The 14,909-nt window shown below is 55.6% G+C and overlaps 1 protein-coding gene across 1 annotated transcript; it reads right to left on the minus strand.

Moving 5' to 3' along the window:
* Positions 1 to 1,263: 1,263 nt before the first annotated feature.
* Positions 1,264 to 7,879, minus strand: LOC309968925 (keratin, type II cuticular Hb5-like; the record flags this gene model as incomplete). Its single annotated transcript, XM_082850440.1, is given in 10 exon segments — positions 1,264 to 1,424; positions 1,427 to 1,453; positions 2,085 to 2,116; positions 2,875 to 3,095; positions 3,502 to 3,627; positions 3,894 to 4,058; positions 4,713 to 4,808; positions 4,950 to 5,010; positions 5,579 to 5,787; positions 7,460 to 7,879. Coding segments are annotated over 10 exon segments (1,518 nt in total).
* Between the last annotated feature and the right edge of the window lie 7,030 nt (positions 7,880 to 14,909).

A 14,909-nucleotide genomic window follows, 5' to 3' on the forward strand; every position in this document is an offset into this window, starting at 1 on the left:
GAGGCCTCAGGTGGTGGACTTGTCTCCATTGGGTGGAGCCTGCATCTGGGAAGGTGAGCATCTGGGTGGAGGGGTTGCACAGGGCTGACGAGCAGCTGGGGAAAGACGAGATGGAGGAGCCTGTGTCTGACATAAGGAGCGCATGCATATGCTGGGAAGTGGTGTGAACCAGGCAGTGGGGGATGAGAGCTATGAGTCTGGGATTCTGGCTGCTGGGGAGGGGGTTTGTGGGGTGGGGGGAAAGAGGTCATGTGGGGATCTGGAGCTGTGGTCCAGGCCTGAGGGGTCTGAGCTGGAATCAGGCTATGGAAGTGGACAGGAAGAGGCAGAATCACTGGAGGGCTGGGAAACACTGCATGGGGTTGGAAAGGACTGGCCAGCTGGAGATGGGGCCAGAGGGCTCCGAGTGTCGGACTTGTTGCAGGTATAGAGACAGGGTTGTTCACAAGATCACATGTCTTTGCATAGCAGCAGTATTTATTGAAACAAGGCTTGAGACAACCCAGAAGGCGAGGCATCCAGAGACAGTCATAGCAAGAGGGAGACCCAGGTAGTGACCTCCCCTGCTCCATCCCACCCACTCAGCACTGGACAGATCCCTCCTGCACGGGCAGGGGGTGACCTTGGAGCAACCATGGTGTTTTCTTTGAAATGTATAAAAGTGTATTGAATAGCAAGACCTGTCCAAAGTCAGAAGAATTTCCCCCATAATGGGTCTCTCAACTGGGAGGTCACAGGAGGAGTTTGGCTGGAACAGGTTAACCCAGAAGAAGGCAGTTGGTTAGAGAGACAAGCAAAACACAAACAAAAATGACCAAGGGGCAATTCTTTCCTGCAGAGACCTTCCCGGCCAGGAGAGGGGAGCTGCTGGAAGTGGCAGGGTGCTGCTTCCTCTCTGATTCTCAGGCTGTGGGAGACCAGGCTGTATAGTCAGGCTTATTCCTTGTGCCAGGAGAAGGTTAAATTTTCACAATGTCCAGCAGCCCTGGGTGACCAGTAGGGTCCCAGAGAGCCTGGTGAATAATACAAATTGGCCACTGGTATTTAGGAGTCAAATCGGAATTGAGTAAAAGGGCTGGGAATGACTCTCTCTAACTGAAGCCTGTTGGAGAACCAGGAAACAACTCCCTAAAATGAGAAGGTGGTGGAGAGCAGTGGCGGGTCTTTCCCTTGGAGGAACATGTGGAGGGTTCTGGCAGCAAGCACACATTTTCCATTCACACACCATTCCGTGCCCGGGGGACGCAGGCGGGGCCTCGGACTCTAGGGAAAGCGGACGGACCTACTCCTGCAGCGGAAGCTGGAGACGCGGCGCTGACAGGGGGCGCAGGACTCGGGCACCATCACTGTGATGCTGCCCCCAATGGCCACGGGGCCAGAGGCAATCTGGCGGCCCGGGGTGGTGCTATACATGAGGTCCCCCAGGTGACTCCACCGCGGGAGCTGCTGACGCCTGTGGGAAGAGAGGGGACAGGAAGGGCTGAGTGGCCTGTTGTGATGTCACCAACCCCAGGACAGGCCCTAAGGGCTTCTGCACCGCAGGAGCTTCCTCCTCCTCAAAGGGGTTTAGTGGTTCATAACTCAGACCCTGTTCTCCTCAGCATCTCAGCCTCCTAGGGCAGGGGTCCCCAACCCCTAGGAACCGGGCCACACAGCAGGAGGTGAGCCGTGGGTGAACAAGCGATGTTTCATCTGCTGCTCCGCACATCACTCCACCATCATCCCCCTGCACCCCGCCTCCATGGAAAAATTGTCTTCCACGAAACTGGTCCCTGGTGCAGAAAGGTTGGGGACCGCTGTTCTTGGGCACCTGGGTGAGAAGGAATCGAGGACCCCTACACTCAGAGGGGCAAAGCTACTGTGCTCTTATTACCCTGGCCTGCAGTTCACATCGCCACCAGTGGATGGCGCTCAACTGTGCCTTCGTTTAGTGCCTCCAGGGAAGAGTGGGGCGGGAGAGGGGCATGAAAGTCCCCCTCCCTCCCAGGCCCGGAACATTCCGGGTTTAGTGGGTTAGGCTGTCAGGTTCAGATCTGCCCATCAACAAAGCCATTTTTCTAGGGGTGCTTCAAGCGGGTACTTACAGACATTCACAGAGCCCACACCTTCGCACAGCCTAAGGGGAAAGAAAACTCCGTTAATTCTGGGCACTGAGCTGGATTCCTTGAGGCAGATGGTTGCTTGGCCACAGAGAGGGCCTTCCTGTGTACAGATCCAACCCCCAAGAGGCAGGAAGTGCTCCCCCAAAGTCTCTATTAAATGCTCACTCTCTTTAACTATTCTCTGACCACAGAGACAAGGCCTTCTGATTTTCAGCAGAGGTGAGTGAGTTTACGAACTCCACCCGTGGCCTCCAGTCTGAATGGCGTGGCCCACCCTGGGTAGTGCCGATCAGGCTCACAGAAAGGAGAGTCGAATTGAATGCAGCAGCGTGTGTGAAAGGGCTTGATGCCAAGGAAGAGCTACAGCCACAGGGTGCGTCATCCTTATAATGCACCCGCCTCCGGGGCAGGCCAAGCTTCAGTCTCCTTTAGGAAGCTACTGGAAGGCAATGGATTTTAGAGCCATATGTCTTGGGTGCAGGTCCTGGCTCTTGTGCTTGTTAACCGTGTGGCCACGAGAAAGTCACTGAACGCTGGGCCTTCTTTCCTTATCTTTGGATGGGAAAAATGATACCTACCTCACTGGACTGGGAGGATTAAAAGGAGCACCCAGCACAGGCCTAATAAGCATTCAGTAAATTATCATTGTTACTGAAGCTTGAGCTGTGCTAGCAGTGGGCAGAGACACAGCTCACATGTGGGCTCAGCGAAATTCACTGCCAGAGGACCAGGGCCTCCCCCTTCTAGACCCCGAGGTCTCCCCTAGCCACACCTGTGCTCCTCGCCCTCCAGCAGGCGCCTGTAGGTGGCGATCTCGATGTCCAGGCCCAGCTTGGAGTTCATCACCTCCTGGTACTCCTTGAGCAGGCAGGCCATGTCCCGCTTGGCCTTCTGCAGGGCCTCCTCCAGCCCGGCCAGCTTGCAGCGGGCATCATTAAGGGCCGCCTCGCCCTGCTGCTCTGCCTTGGGCACGGCAGCCTCCAGCTTGGCCCGCTGTGGGGAAGGAGACGTGAGGACGAGCAGGAGAGAGAGAGAAGGTGCAACTTGGCTCCCCTGAGCGGAGGGAGCTGGGGCAAGGTCCCAGAGAAAAGGTAGGTTAACTACCTATAAACAGGTAGTTAATGGGACTATGAACACGAGGGAGGAATGGGCACTTTTCACCACCTCTCCTTTGGTGGTGTTGCAGGGTGGCCAGGGAGGGGGAACATCAGTGATACGGCTCATGCCAGCTCCAGTGCTGTGTGATGTGCCAGGGGCCCTGCCCTCTCTCTGGACCCCTGCTTCCTCACGGGCACACTCTGAGGCCTGATTAGGGCCAGGCCTTCGCTCTCCTGCTGGCAAAGGGCCCGGTGCTGCAGTCTGCCTGTGCTGGGTATTCAAGCTCTCCCGGAACCCCTACCTGGCACTTGGCGTTTTCAACCTCGGCCGCCAGCCTCTGGATCATGCGGTTCAGCTCACCGATCTCCTCCTTGGTGCGGCGCAGGGTCTCCCTGTGCCGGAGCACCGTGGCCTTCATCTCCTCGCACTTGGGGGAAGCAGAGATGCTCCTGAGGCTCAGGATGGGACATCCCATCCATTCAGGACAACACGGATGATCGTGCAGGTTGTACAGTGCTCAGCCTGTGCAGCCAGACATGGCAGCCCCACCCTGACGCCCAAATTGAGATCTATCAGTCCTTTTCTTACCATCCCTAAAGATCAAAATCCCCAGACAAAAGAAGCCTTTTCTAATATACACCTCGCATCCTTCCCAGTGCCATGTCTAGGAGGCAGGTGTCCTGGGCGACTCACCTTGCTGCGGTACCAGGACTCAGCCTCGGCCCGGCTGCGGCTGGCAACATCATCGTACTGAGCCTTGATCTCGGCGACGAAGCAGTCCATGTTCAGGTCCCGGCTGTTGTCCATCTTGACGAAGACTGAGGTGTCTGAGATGTGGGCGTGGAGGACCTGGAGCTCCTGGGGGGCCGAGAGCCAATGCATTTGGTTCTGGTGCCTTGTCTGGGCCACGCGCTCCACCCCTGGGGGCCATGTCCACTCCCTGGAGTGGGCACTGGTCATGTATGATACACGACTCCCACTTCCTTTCATTCACACACAGGTACATCATAAGACAGTAAAGCTGGGAGGGGCCTTGGAGGTCAGCTGGGGGCAGCCCACGACTTAACAAAGGGGAAACTGAGGCCCAGCATTTGAAAAAGGCCTGACTCAAAGTCATTCAGCAAGAGAGCTGGGGTCTGAATGCCGGGACTAGTGATCTGTCCAGGAATTAAGACCCCCTCTCTAACTGGAAACCCCCCCTCCCCCCCTCCCACATACACTCTTTCATATCCGTGTAGAGACCAACACGCACGAAGGCCAGCACACAGGCACACACGCTGCAACACCCAGGGGCTCACCGGCACAGAGAGGCCCAAGCACACTCGGGCGCCGCCGTCCTTGGGGCTTACCTGCACGTGTCTGTGACAGCTCCACGACAGGCCCCTCTTGCCTGTGCGTGCACGTTCATTACATGCTTCCATCACTCAGGGGGCAAACGTGCACACAACACCTCCCCCCAGTCCTCGCGCCTTCCCTCCCTGCTTCCTGGCTGGGTGGCAAGGGCCTCCTCACCTCGTCATAGAGGCGCTTCAGGAAGCTAGACTCCTCCACCAGAGCCTCCACGTTGGCCTCCAGGTCTGACTTCCGCAGGTAGGCGCAGTCCACGTCCTGGCAGTGGGCCGAAGAGGAGGGGGTGTGCATGTGGGAAGAGGCCCCCGGAAGGTGCCTCTGGGTCGGTGTGGTGACCCACCACGGTGCAGGCTGCGCAGAGGGTGCCCCTCCCTCCCTGCCCTGTGACCAGCCCCTCACCTTCTTTAGAACCATGAACTCGTTCTCTGCTGTGGCCCTCAGAGCCCCCTCCTCTTCATACCTGGGGGTGGGGGAGACAGGGGCTGGAGGTGAGGTGTCGGGGCTTGGCAACCATCTCAGCTCCTGGCCAAGCTCTTCCGGGGCTCAGAAGGGATGAACTGCAAATGTCATCCTGTCCTCTCCTTGGGCTATTTGGGGCATTGTTCGTGGGCTAGCCCTGTCCCAGCCTGGCTTATTCCACCCCACTCCTGCTGCCTCTGGATGAGTAACACTCCATCCCCCATCTAAAATCATCTGTGCATCCTAGATCCAAAGAGAGGTGGTACCGCGGGCAGGAAGGGCACGGAGCCCGTGTCATGAAGGTGAGCGGGAGTGGAGGAACAAGAAAGCTGTAGAACCCCAGAGTGGGTTTCCTTCCTCCCCCGAAAACGGCTCTGAGACTCACGGGCCTCCACGGGGTTGAGATGGAGCCAAAGAATCTGAAAAAACCTAGGCCCCTCCTGACCATCCCCTTGGGTCCCAGGCAGCCCCTGTTGACAGACAGGCAGGAATCTTAATGAAGCTGCTTCAAGAGGCTTGTGGGTGGAGCTTTCCCACTGCCCCTGTTATTCTGGGTCGGGCGCACTCACTTCTCCTTGTAGCCCTCCAGCACCTCCTGCACGTGGCTGAGCTCCGAGGCCAGCCTCCCGCTCTCAGCCTCCATGCGCTCGGCCTCCCGCCTCAGCGTCTGGATGTAGCCCTGGAACAGGGGCTCCAGGTTGCTCTCGCAGCACTGGAGGTTCTGGTGGAACTGCCACTTGGTCTCCAGCAGCTTGTTCTGCTGCTCCAGGAAGCGCACCTGCCACCCAGGGTGGGAGAAAGAGACTCAGGAGGAGGCTGCGGAGATGCCTGCCTCCCCAGAGCTCTCTCTCCCTCTGCTCTGATGGTCTCTGAACAGCCAGGGCCAGGCGAGGGCTGAGCCGTGGAGTGTCTGCGACTCAGCGGGCCTTGCTCCCAGCCCCCAAGGGAGGCACTGTGGGTGTGAGTGCCCCCGGCTTGAGGCCAAGGGTCTGATTCAGCTCCCAGGTCTGCCACTGTAACAGCAAGTTGTCTAACCTCTGGGTGCTTGGTTTTCTCATTTCCAAAACAGAGATGATAATAGTACCTTCCTTAAAGTTGTAAAAATTGAACAAGTTACTATATGTAAAGTGCTTAGAACAGTTTCTGACACACAGTAAGTGCTCAATCAGTTGAACTATGACTCGTTAATTACAGTCATTCTTCATGTATTCATTTATGCAACAAACATTTATTGAATATTTACTATGTGGTGCCAGGACTTGTGCTAAGATACACACACACACACACACACACACACACATCTTTGTCTATGTCTGTACCTATCAATCAATTTTATTCAATTCTCACGACGCTTTGGGGGGAGATCTTATTTCTCCTATAGTACAAAAGCGGAAACAGAGACCCCAAGGTATGAAGTGACTAACTGATTGTCTCATAATTAGTAAGGAGTCAGGATCTCATGTCCCTTGAGTCCCCTTCACTTGCCTGTCACCATAGTCTGTCTAAGCTGCTCACTAAACTCTCAGCTTCAATTTGTTATTCAAAAAATAAAGATGATAATATCTACTCCATTGAGTCATGTTGAGGATTAACTGAGATCACTAAAGAGAAAGGGATAATAAGAAGGTACCCCTGTTGCCCCCGATCCCAGACCCCAGAGCCTGCTCCTCCTTCCTCAGCTGGAGTAAGGCCTCAATGACACAGTAGGAGCCGACATGAGGGGAGATGCAGAGGTGGCCTTTATGAGGCAGCCTCAGGGCAGTTCCAGGTTTCTCACGCTCTGCACTGCCACTCCTCCCGCCATCCTGGCGGCCTTGCCTTCCCCATTCCCAGCTCTGCATCCATGAAGGAGGCTGCCAAGCCTGCTTGGTTAACTGTTACACCTCCTCGCCCACTACTGTCCTTGGAAAAGAATGCTAACAGCTAACGTTTATCAAGCACTTATTGTGTGCCAGCACTGTCCCTGCATGAACCCCGTGAATCCTCACACCAAGCATGTGAGGCCAGACAAGCAGCCCGCCTGAGGACTTGCACGGCGGAGGGGGGGCAGAGCGAGGGTGGGGAGGCAGCGTGGCTCTGAGCAGCACCCTAACCACTTCTGGAGCTGTAGCATCCTAACTGCTTCCAGAGCGGCCCCATCGCAGGAGTCTCCTCTCCCCACTGTCTCCCGCTCTTCCGGTACCCAGTGCCCTGTGTTTCAGCAGCAGCTCTGATATTCCCATGCTGTCTTGTCTCGGGAAACACACTCACTTTAGACTATAGGCTCAATTTCTGGACCACAATGGGTGTGCGATATACTTTACAGGAATTAAACGAGAAGACGGATCCTTCCGCGCATTTTGGTCTGCATTTCTCTCCCGCTGCTGGCTGCCATGCTGGATCCCCTACAGATCCTCCCGAGGGGAGGGCAGGGCTGGGGCCGTCTCTGGACCATCCCAGACCTCACTGACCTTGTCGATGAAGGCAGCGAACCTGCTGTTGAGACACTTGATCTGCTCCTTCTCCTCGTGCTTCACACACTGCGCGTTGGGGTCGATCTCCAGGTTGAGGGGCGCGAGGAGGCTCTCGTTGACTGACACGGTGGTGATGCAGGGCGGGCTGGGGCCGCACACGCCGCCGAAGCGGTACCCGAAGCTGCGGCCGCAGGAGCCCGCGCGGAAGCCGCCCCCTGCTATGCGAGGCCCACAGGATCCCAGGGCTGAGACGCTGCGGCTGCCGAAGCCCGTCAGCCCCTGGTAGCAGGACACCCCTCGGTAAGGGGCAGCGCTGATGCAGCAGCGGCTGCCAGTTTTGGGGGCCACAGCTGAGCATGAGCTGAAGGTCCTGGTGACCCCACATCCTGGGCTGATCCTGTAGGAGCGGCAGGTCATGGTGTGGGTCTGAGCAGATGGAGGCTGAGCGTGCTGGGGTGTCGAGTGTGGCGGGTGCACTGCTGAGGATGCGTCTGGCTCCTCTGATCCTGGTCCTTTTATTGGTGGGGAGAGCTGGGCTCGGCTGCATGAAAGGAGTGAAAAGTCATTTTATGTTGTTTATTGGCTTGGGGAGTTTGCCAGCAACTCCCCAAGGACTCGTCTTAAAGGTGAGCTCAGCGGCGACTCTGGGCCTCCCTAAAAGTATTGAAGATGTTATTAGGGGTACTGTGTGTTTGCACTTTTCATCTTCAAAGCTCGTTTACATACATTAGGTAATGAATTTTCTCGCAGTCTCCCTGTGAGATGGCCTTCACCCACACCTGGAGGCGGGTTTGAACTCCACAACAGTCTGAGGTGGCTGGACATGGAGTAGGGGCTGGGGCCACTGTCTCCAGGGAGAAGTTCTAGGGTCCCAGGTTGGGTGAGACCACCCGCGGTCATCACCTCTGTCCTCTTGGCTCCACACTGAACACATTCTCAAGTAAATCGATGTGTTTCAGGGGCTGATAGATCAGGTGAGTCAAACCCACTCAGGCAGCGTTGCTTGGAGGTGGTTCAGGTCAGAGGGGCCATTTTGGCCATGCTCCCTGCAGGACAGAGGGCGGGAGCACGTGGTCCCTCAGAACCTTCTGGATTCCACCCTAGCAGTTTCTGTTCCAGAGCCTTCATTTCTCACCCGCAGAATCGCAACTCTCAGTGGCCACAGTGACGGCCCCTTGTGGATAAGGGGGCGCCTCCCTTTATCCGCTTTCTCCCATTTGGCTGAAAGGATGGCAGAGGCCGGGATAACCTCGCTGCTACGGACTTGCTCTGGACACCGTCCCTGGGTTCTTTAAGAAGAAACAGGTCCTGTGAGTCTCACTTCCTTCCAAGACCACCAGCCAGGGCAGGGGCAGGGGCTCAGCCCGTTTGGCAGCCCCAGAATTGTCGCCCCTAGAAGAACATTCAGAGACTGCTCTGCGCAGAGACGGGGGTGGGAAGGTGGCTTATTTTTTGTCCAAGGACACTGTGATTTCTGGCTCCTGGGGGATCTGAAATTGTCGTTCCTGCTAACATCCCTGCATCCCTGTGTGTCCTGGGGCCATTTATTAGGATAATGATGGGTAGTCTTTAATGTTCATTGAGCACAGACCTAGGGATGTGGTCTGTGCTGAGGGAGGATAGCCAGGCCCCTGAGGGGTCAGGAACTTCAGGAAGAAGAGCTGAGGAACTTCTTCTGAGGGTGACAACCCCTCCAGGGAGCCTCCCAGAACCGAATGCTGTCCCTGTGCCATGGTTCCCTGAATCCTCCCTCAGATGCCCCACGTTCTGTCCTGGGTCTGCCCTTGTCTTCACAGCCAGATCCACTGCAGGTCTTTGCCCAGCACCAAGCTGACTGGTTTCTATCTCCACATCCCACGTCTGTCCTTCCAAGTGGGGCAGAGACTTTGGGTGGGCAAGGAGCAGGAGACCCCACTAGCTGGCCCCAAATAGTCTTCAGATCATACAGTCACCCATGGTGAAGCCGCTGGCATTTAGCAATCTGGGCGATGGAATCCAAACTGGAGGACCTGGTATAAATGTCACCTTGGACACTTCCTAGCTGTGTGGCTTTGGGGAAGCTCTTAACCCCTCTGAGCTTCTGATTCCTTGGCCGTAATGTGGGATTCATTCTTATCTTCTGGGGTTGTTGGGGGGATTAAGTGTATAATATATGAGAATGTGCTTTGGGGACCAAAAGGGTCTGTATAAAGGAAAGGGACTCTTGCTTCCTATCAGAAACTCCCCTGCCACCCCCTGCATCCCCCCACCCAGCAGAGAGTGGACCTGCTCCTTGCCCCGTCCACAGGCTTCACCTCCTCTGCACATTTATGATTTCATTATCCTTTCAAGGTTGCTTTTAATGTTTTCTTTAACCTGATTTCACTAGTGTACAAATTTGGGGTGGAGTCTGGGGTGGAGAGAGGAGGCTATACTGGGGAGCACGGGGGATGGTTTCCCAGCCCCCACCCTTCAAGTGGGGCCCTGTGGGCCTGGATCCAGGGATGGATTCTTGAGCCTTGGACAGTGAGCTCACTGACTGACGGTGGTGTAGACCTGGATGGTGCGTTGTGGCCAAGAGGGATTCAGACCCTTTGAAAGTGAGGAGGGTGGGGCCTGAGCATGGGAGGTGGAGGAGGGACGGGCCCTCCGCTCTGCCAGCCTGGAAAGCCCATAAAACCTCATCCGCTTCTCAACTCCTGTGAGCCTCTGCTCTCCTTCAGCCGATTGAAGAGGATGGAAAACCCATGTCTGCCTCTTGGTAGCAGGAGGGAGCGGAGGCTTAGCCCCAGAGGGAGGTTCTTGTGTCGGCTGTCCCCTCAGGCCCCCAGCACACACACACACACACACACACACACACACACACACACACACACACACCCCGCACGCCTCCACCTCAAACTGGGCCTAGGCACTGAGGATGGGGAAGGAGAGCCAGGGGGCTCAGGAGACCTGGAGATACCCCACTGCCTTCAGAAATGAAAGACCCATCCAGGACCAGCAGGACTATTCAGAACCAGGGTGTGAGCCCCTGGGCGGGTCTGCCGGGAGTGAGGGCAGGCCCCGCCCAGCACAGGGATGTGCTCGTGGGTGCTGGGTGAAGTTCGCATCACTGCAGGTGGCAGCAGAGCCCAGGGCCAGTGGGGAACGCTCAGGAAGACCGTCCACATGGTGCTTCGGATGGAAGGGGCTGGGCTGGAGCGGGAGGCTGAGTCCTTATGGGGCTGTTCCCAGGTCATCCTGGGCAAGTGAGAAACTCACAGATCAGGCCAATCTGGCACAACGCCCCGGGGGGTTTGTGTAGACCTATGGGACCTGGGTCTTTGCCATCTGGTTCTACCCAAGGGAGGCACAGAGAACCCACAGAGCCACGCCCATCTCTACCCATCACCCAAGCACACTGCTGAGTGAGACCAGATCCTTGTCTGGGTGCTGGGGTGGGAGCTGGATCTCTCTTTACTGGCCTTCTCCTCATTTACTGCCCACATGTGCCCTGTGGGTTCTCCGGCCCCCTCTCCCTGTCCCCAAGGCTTCTCCCTGGTCACACCTTTGCCTGGAATGTCCCAGAACAGCCGGCCACCTCTTCCAGGAAGTCTTTTTGGACTAGTCAGAGGAAGGCTGTGATTTCTCCTCCTCTGGCTCAGCAGGCAGCTCACTAAATGCCCTTTCCAGGGCTGCCCGGTTAACTGCAATTAGCCTCCTCCACACCCTCTTGTCCTGGGTGTTGGCGTTCATCATGCTCTTTGGTCCTGTGCTCCCCCCACCTTTTGAAAGCCACACCCAGTGTCAGAATGTCCACTCGAAAACCCATGGCCCTCCCATAATTTAAAATACTCCGGAGAGGCCACTTTTTCCAGGAAGTCTTCAAGCGCTAATTGGCTGAGAGAGGTTTCCTACTCCACCCTGGCAGATTCCATGGCTCCCTTTGAATCTGCTCCATTCCTGGAGTCCCTCTCCTGCGGCTCCCCAGAGGCCTCACCGCTCATACTCACACCCACGGCTGATGCTCCATCCTCCTCCCGCATGTTGCCTAAGCTGGGATGCCTGCTGGGGGCAGGCGTGCTCTTCCACCCACCAGGCACTCACTACCTGCCTTCCCTTCTGCTCTCTCTACTGTGCTTAAAATCCCCCTGCCCCTAGGAGGGCTTCCTGGATTTGTCCAAAGATGGGAGAGCGCTGATACCTTCTCGTCTTGCCCTACGTGTCCTTAGAGCTGCCTGTTGACCTGGCTGACTAGTTCTCTGGGATTGACCCTGAGAGCTCCCATGGGCCTGTCCTGATCAGGGCCTTGGTAGCTGCCCACACAGTTCATTCAAGTTGGGCATCTCCCCTCATCTCTGCCGGTCTTTTCCACAATTTTATTATGCGTCCAGATCTACGCCACCTCCTGATGCTGGGACACAGTTCTTGCAGGGTCTTTTAGCCCCGTGACACTTCCTCTGGCTTTTGCAAGACTTGGGTGTGACTCAGAGACCCTATGTGAGAGGAGTGAGGTCAGAGCCACAGAGAGGCGTTGGATGAACACCGGACCCTCCCAAGCGCATCCGGGGCTGGGCCCCTCATCCAGCTGGCAAAGCCGCTCCCTGGGCCACCCCATCTTTCCTCTCATGGGCTTCCCTGCCAGGAACTCTAGACTCTCCTCCCGAACCCTGTCCACATGCCTTCCTGCAGGCAGCTTTCTCTCATGGCTTTGCTGTTTCCTGTGGCTATTCTGGGCCAGAGCAGATGCTCAGTAAATACAGAGCTTCAAATTTCAAAATTGGACCATACTAATGGTTTTGAAATTTTCTTCCTCTCCTCCTCCTCTACCTCCTCCCCCTCCCTTCCCCCTCCCTTCCCCTCCCTCGTCTTCTTCTCTTCCTTCATCTCCTTCTCTTCTTCTTTAGCAGTAGAACCATTTCCCTAAATCTTAGGAAAACAGCTATATAAACCTGCCTGTCTGTCTGTCTATCTGTCTGTCTGTCTGTCTATCTATCCAGCTATACAAACAGATAAGATGGACATGATGGGGCTTCTCTGGTGGCGCAGTGGTTGGGAGCCCGCCTGCCGGTGCAGGGGACACGGGTTCGGGCCCTGGTCTGGGAGGATCCCACGTGCTGCGGAGTGGCTGGGCCCGTGCGCCACAACTACTGAGCCTGCGCTCTAGAACCCGCGAGCCACAACTACTGAGCCTGAGCTCTGGAGCCCACGAGCCACAGCTGCTGAGCCGGCGTGCCTACAGCCCATGCTCCGCGGCGGGAGGGGCCACCACAATGAGAGGCTCACGCGCAGCAATGAAGAGTAGTCCCTGCTCGCCGCAACTAGAGAGGGCCCGCGCACAGCAATGAAGACCCAACAGCAGCCAAAAATAAATAAATAAATTTATTTTTAAAAAAAGATGGACATGCTGGTCTCTGCTTGCCCTGCCCACCCCCACTCCAGTGATCCCCTTAAGACACTGAGCTGTGTCACTCCTCTGCTCAAATGCCCCGATAATTCTCCATTTCACTCAAAGTAAAAAAAGAAAGAAAAAAAAAGTCCTAATGATGCACCGCCTGTCCCTGTTGTTACAGTTCTCACCTCATCCCCTTGCTCTCGTCACCCACACCGGCCTCCCTCTGCTCCTCAGACACACCTGGCCCACTCCTGACTCAGGGCCTTTGCACTGACTGGCCCTTCTGCCCTGAATGCTGTTCCCTCCGCCACATGGCCCGCTCCGTTGCCACCTGTGGCTCTTTGCCCAAACGTCACTATTCAAACAGGCTTCTCTGGCATTTCTTTTAAAAATGGCAACCTGCCTTCTCCCTCCCAGAGCGTTCTCCATCCAGCTTATCCTGCTCTGATCTATTTCTTTGTTCCATAACACTTAACACCTTCTAGCACACCCTATAATTGGCCTGTCTGTTCTATTTCTTGATGATTATCAGTCTTTCCTCTCACCCCAAAATAAACTCCATGGAAGCAGGAGTTTTGTCCATCTTGTTCATTGATGGTTCCTAAGCACTTGGAACAGTGTTGGGGATAGAGTAAGTGCCCAGTAAATACTTGCTGACTGAATGACTGTGTAAATGAATGGATGTCTTGGATACTTTAAATGTTTTATGTGTGGCATAAAACACATAAAATGTTTTATGTGTGGCCCTTGAGTCCTGAGAAGCGCACTTAGTTTGAGAACCATGGCGCTCAGAGCCCTCCATGGCTCTTTCCTGATTCAAGCCTGTGGTTTTCTGAGCATCTGTGGGAACCCAGGCTGACAGAGACACAGGATGGTGAAAACAGTGCTGTGCTGGGCTGGTGAGTGAGGGGGTGGATTTCTTTTCCTAAAGTTGCTATTCAGTGTTGCAATGTTTGTGTCCTTAACACAGTTTTGGAGAAAACAATTTGTTTTTAAAAGACTCCCCTCTCATAGCACAGGGAACTGTACTCAATATTTTGTAATAAACTATAAGGGAAAATAATCTGAAAAGGAATATTTATATATATATTTGTATATGTATATAGAAATAAGTCTCTGTGCTGTACACCTGAAACTAACACGATATTGTAAATCAACTATACGTCAATTAAAAAAAAACTTAGGGAAATTGATTAAAAAAAACAAAAGGAAAAAAAAACGAAACAAAAAACTCCCCTCTCCCTCCGCAAAATCCTATTGCGGGAGTGCTTTGAAAATGCCCTGGTGCGGTGTCTCCAGGGAAGTTGGTGGCCAGCAGAGGGCAGCAAAGCCCCACAGGCAGCCCCACAGAGGCTCAGTCCTGGTTGCCGGAGCCGGAAAGGCTAGGGAGCCGCCTGCCTGCGGATCAGAGCTGGGGCTTCGGTGCAGGTGCAGACGCTGGAAACAGTCCGCTGACACTTCGGTATCCACCCTTGTTTGGTCCTGGAGTGGCTGAGCTGCTGAACACAGCTCTTTTCCATTAGTAGTAAAACTAGAACCACCACCACCATCACCATCAAAACAGTAGCAACCGTTTGTTGTGCATCACTGTGGAGGCAAGCTCCCCCGTCCCCAGTGTGATTGGGAAAGAAAGGCCAGAGTCCTAGTGATGCTAGCTTGGCAAGTTTATTGAAATCCCAGCAACACAAAGAGCAGTACAGACAGGCACCCACCCCAGCCCAGGCCTCCCTGGAGCATACAGCCATAAACCCCCCTGCAGCGAACAGAGCTGGGCCTCCCTCACACCACCAGCAGGGGCGCTGGGCCTCCCTCACACCACCAGCAGGGGCGCTGGGCCTCCCTCACACCACCAGCAGGGGCGCTGGGCCTCCCTCACACCACCAGCAGGGGCGCTGGGCCTCCCTCACACCACCAGCAGGGGCGCTGGGCCTCCCTCACACCACCAGCAGGGGCGCTGGGCCTCCCTCACACCACCAGCAGGGGCGTGGAGCGTTGCAGGGTCCATCTCTCTACCAGCACTCACCCACCTCGTGGACTCGCATGCCAGGGTTACACTAACACCCCAGGAAGAGAAGCAGCTAGGACCTATGCCGC

Source organism: Leucopleurus acutus (genome assembly GCF_964270905.1).
Source record: "Leucopleurus acutus genome assembly, chromosome: 11".
Taxonomy (NCBI): Eukaryota; Metazoa; Chordata; class Mammalia; order Artiodactyla; family Delphinidae; genus Leucopleurus; species Leucopleurus acutus.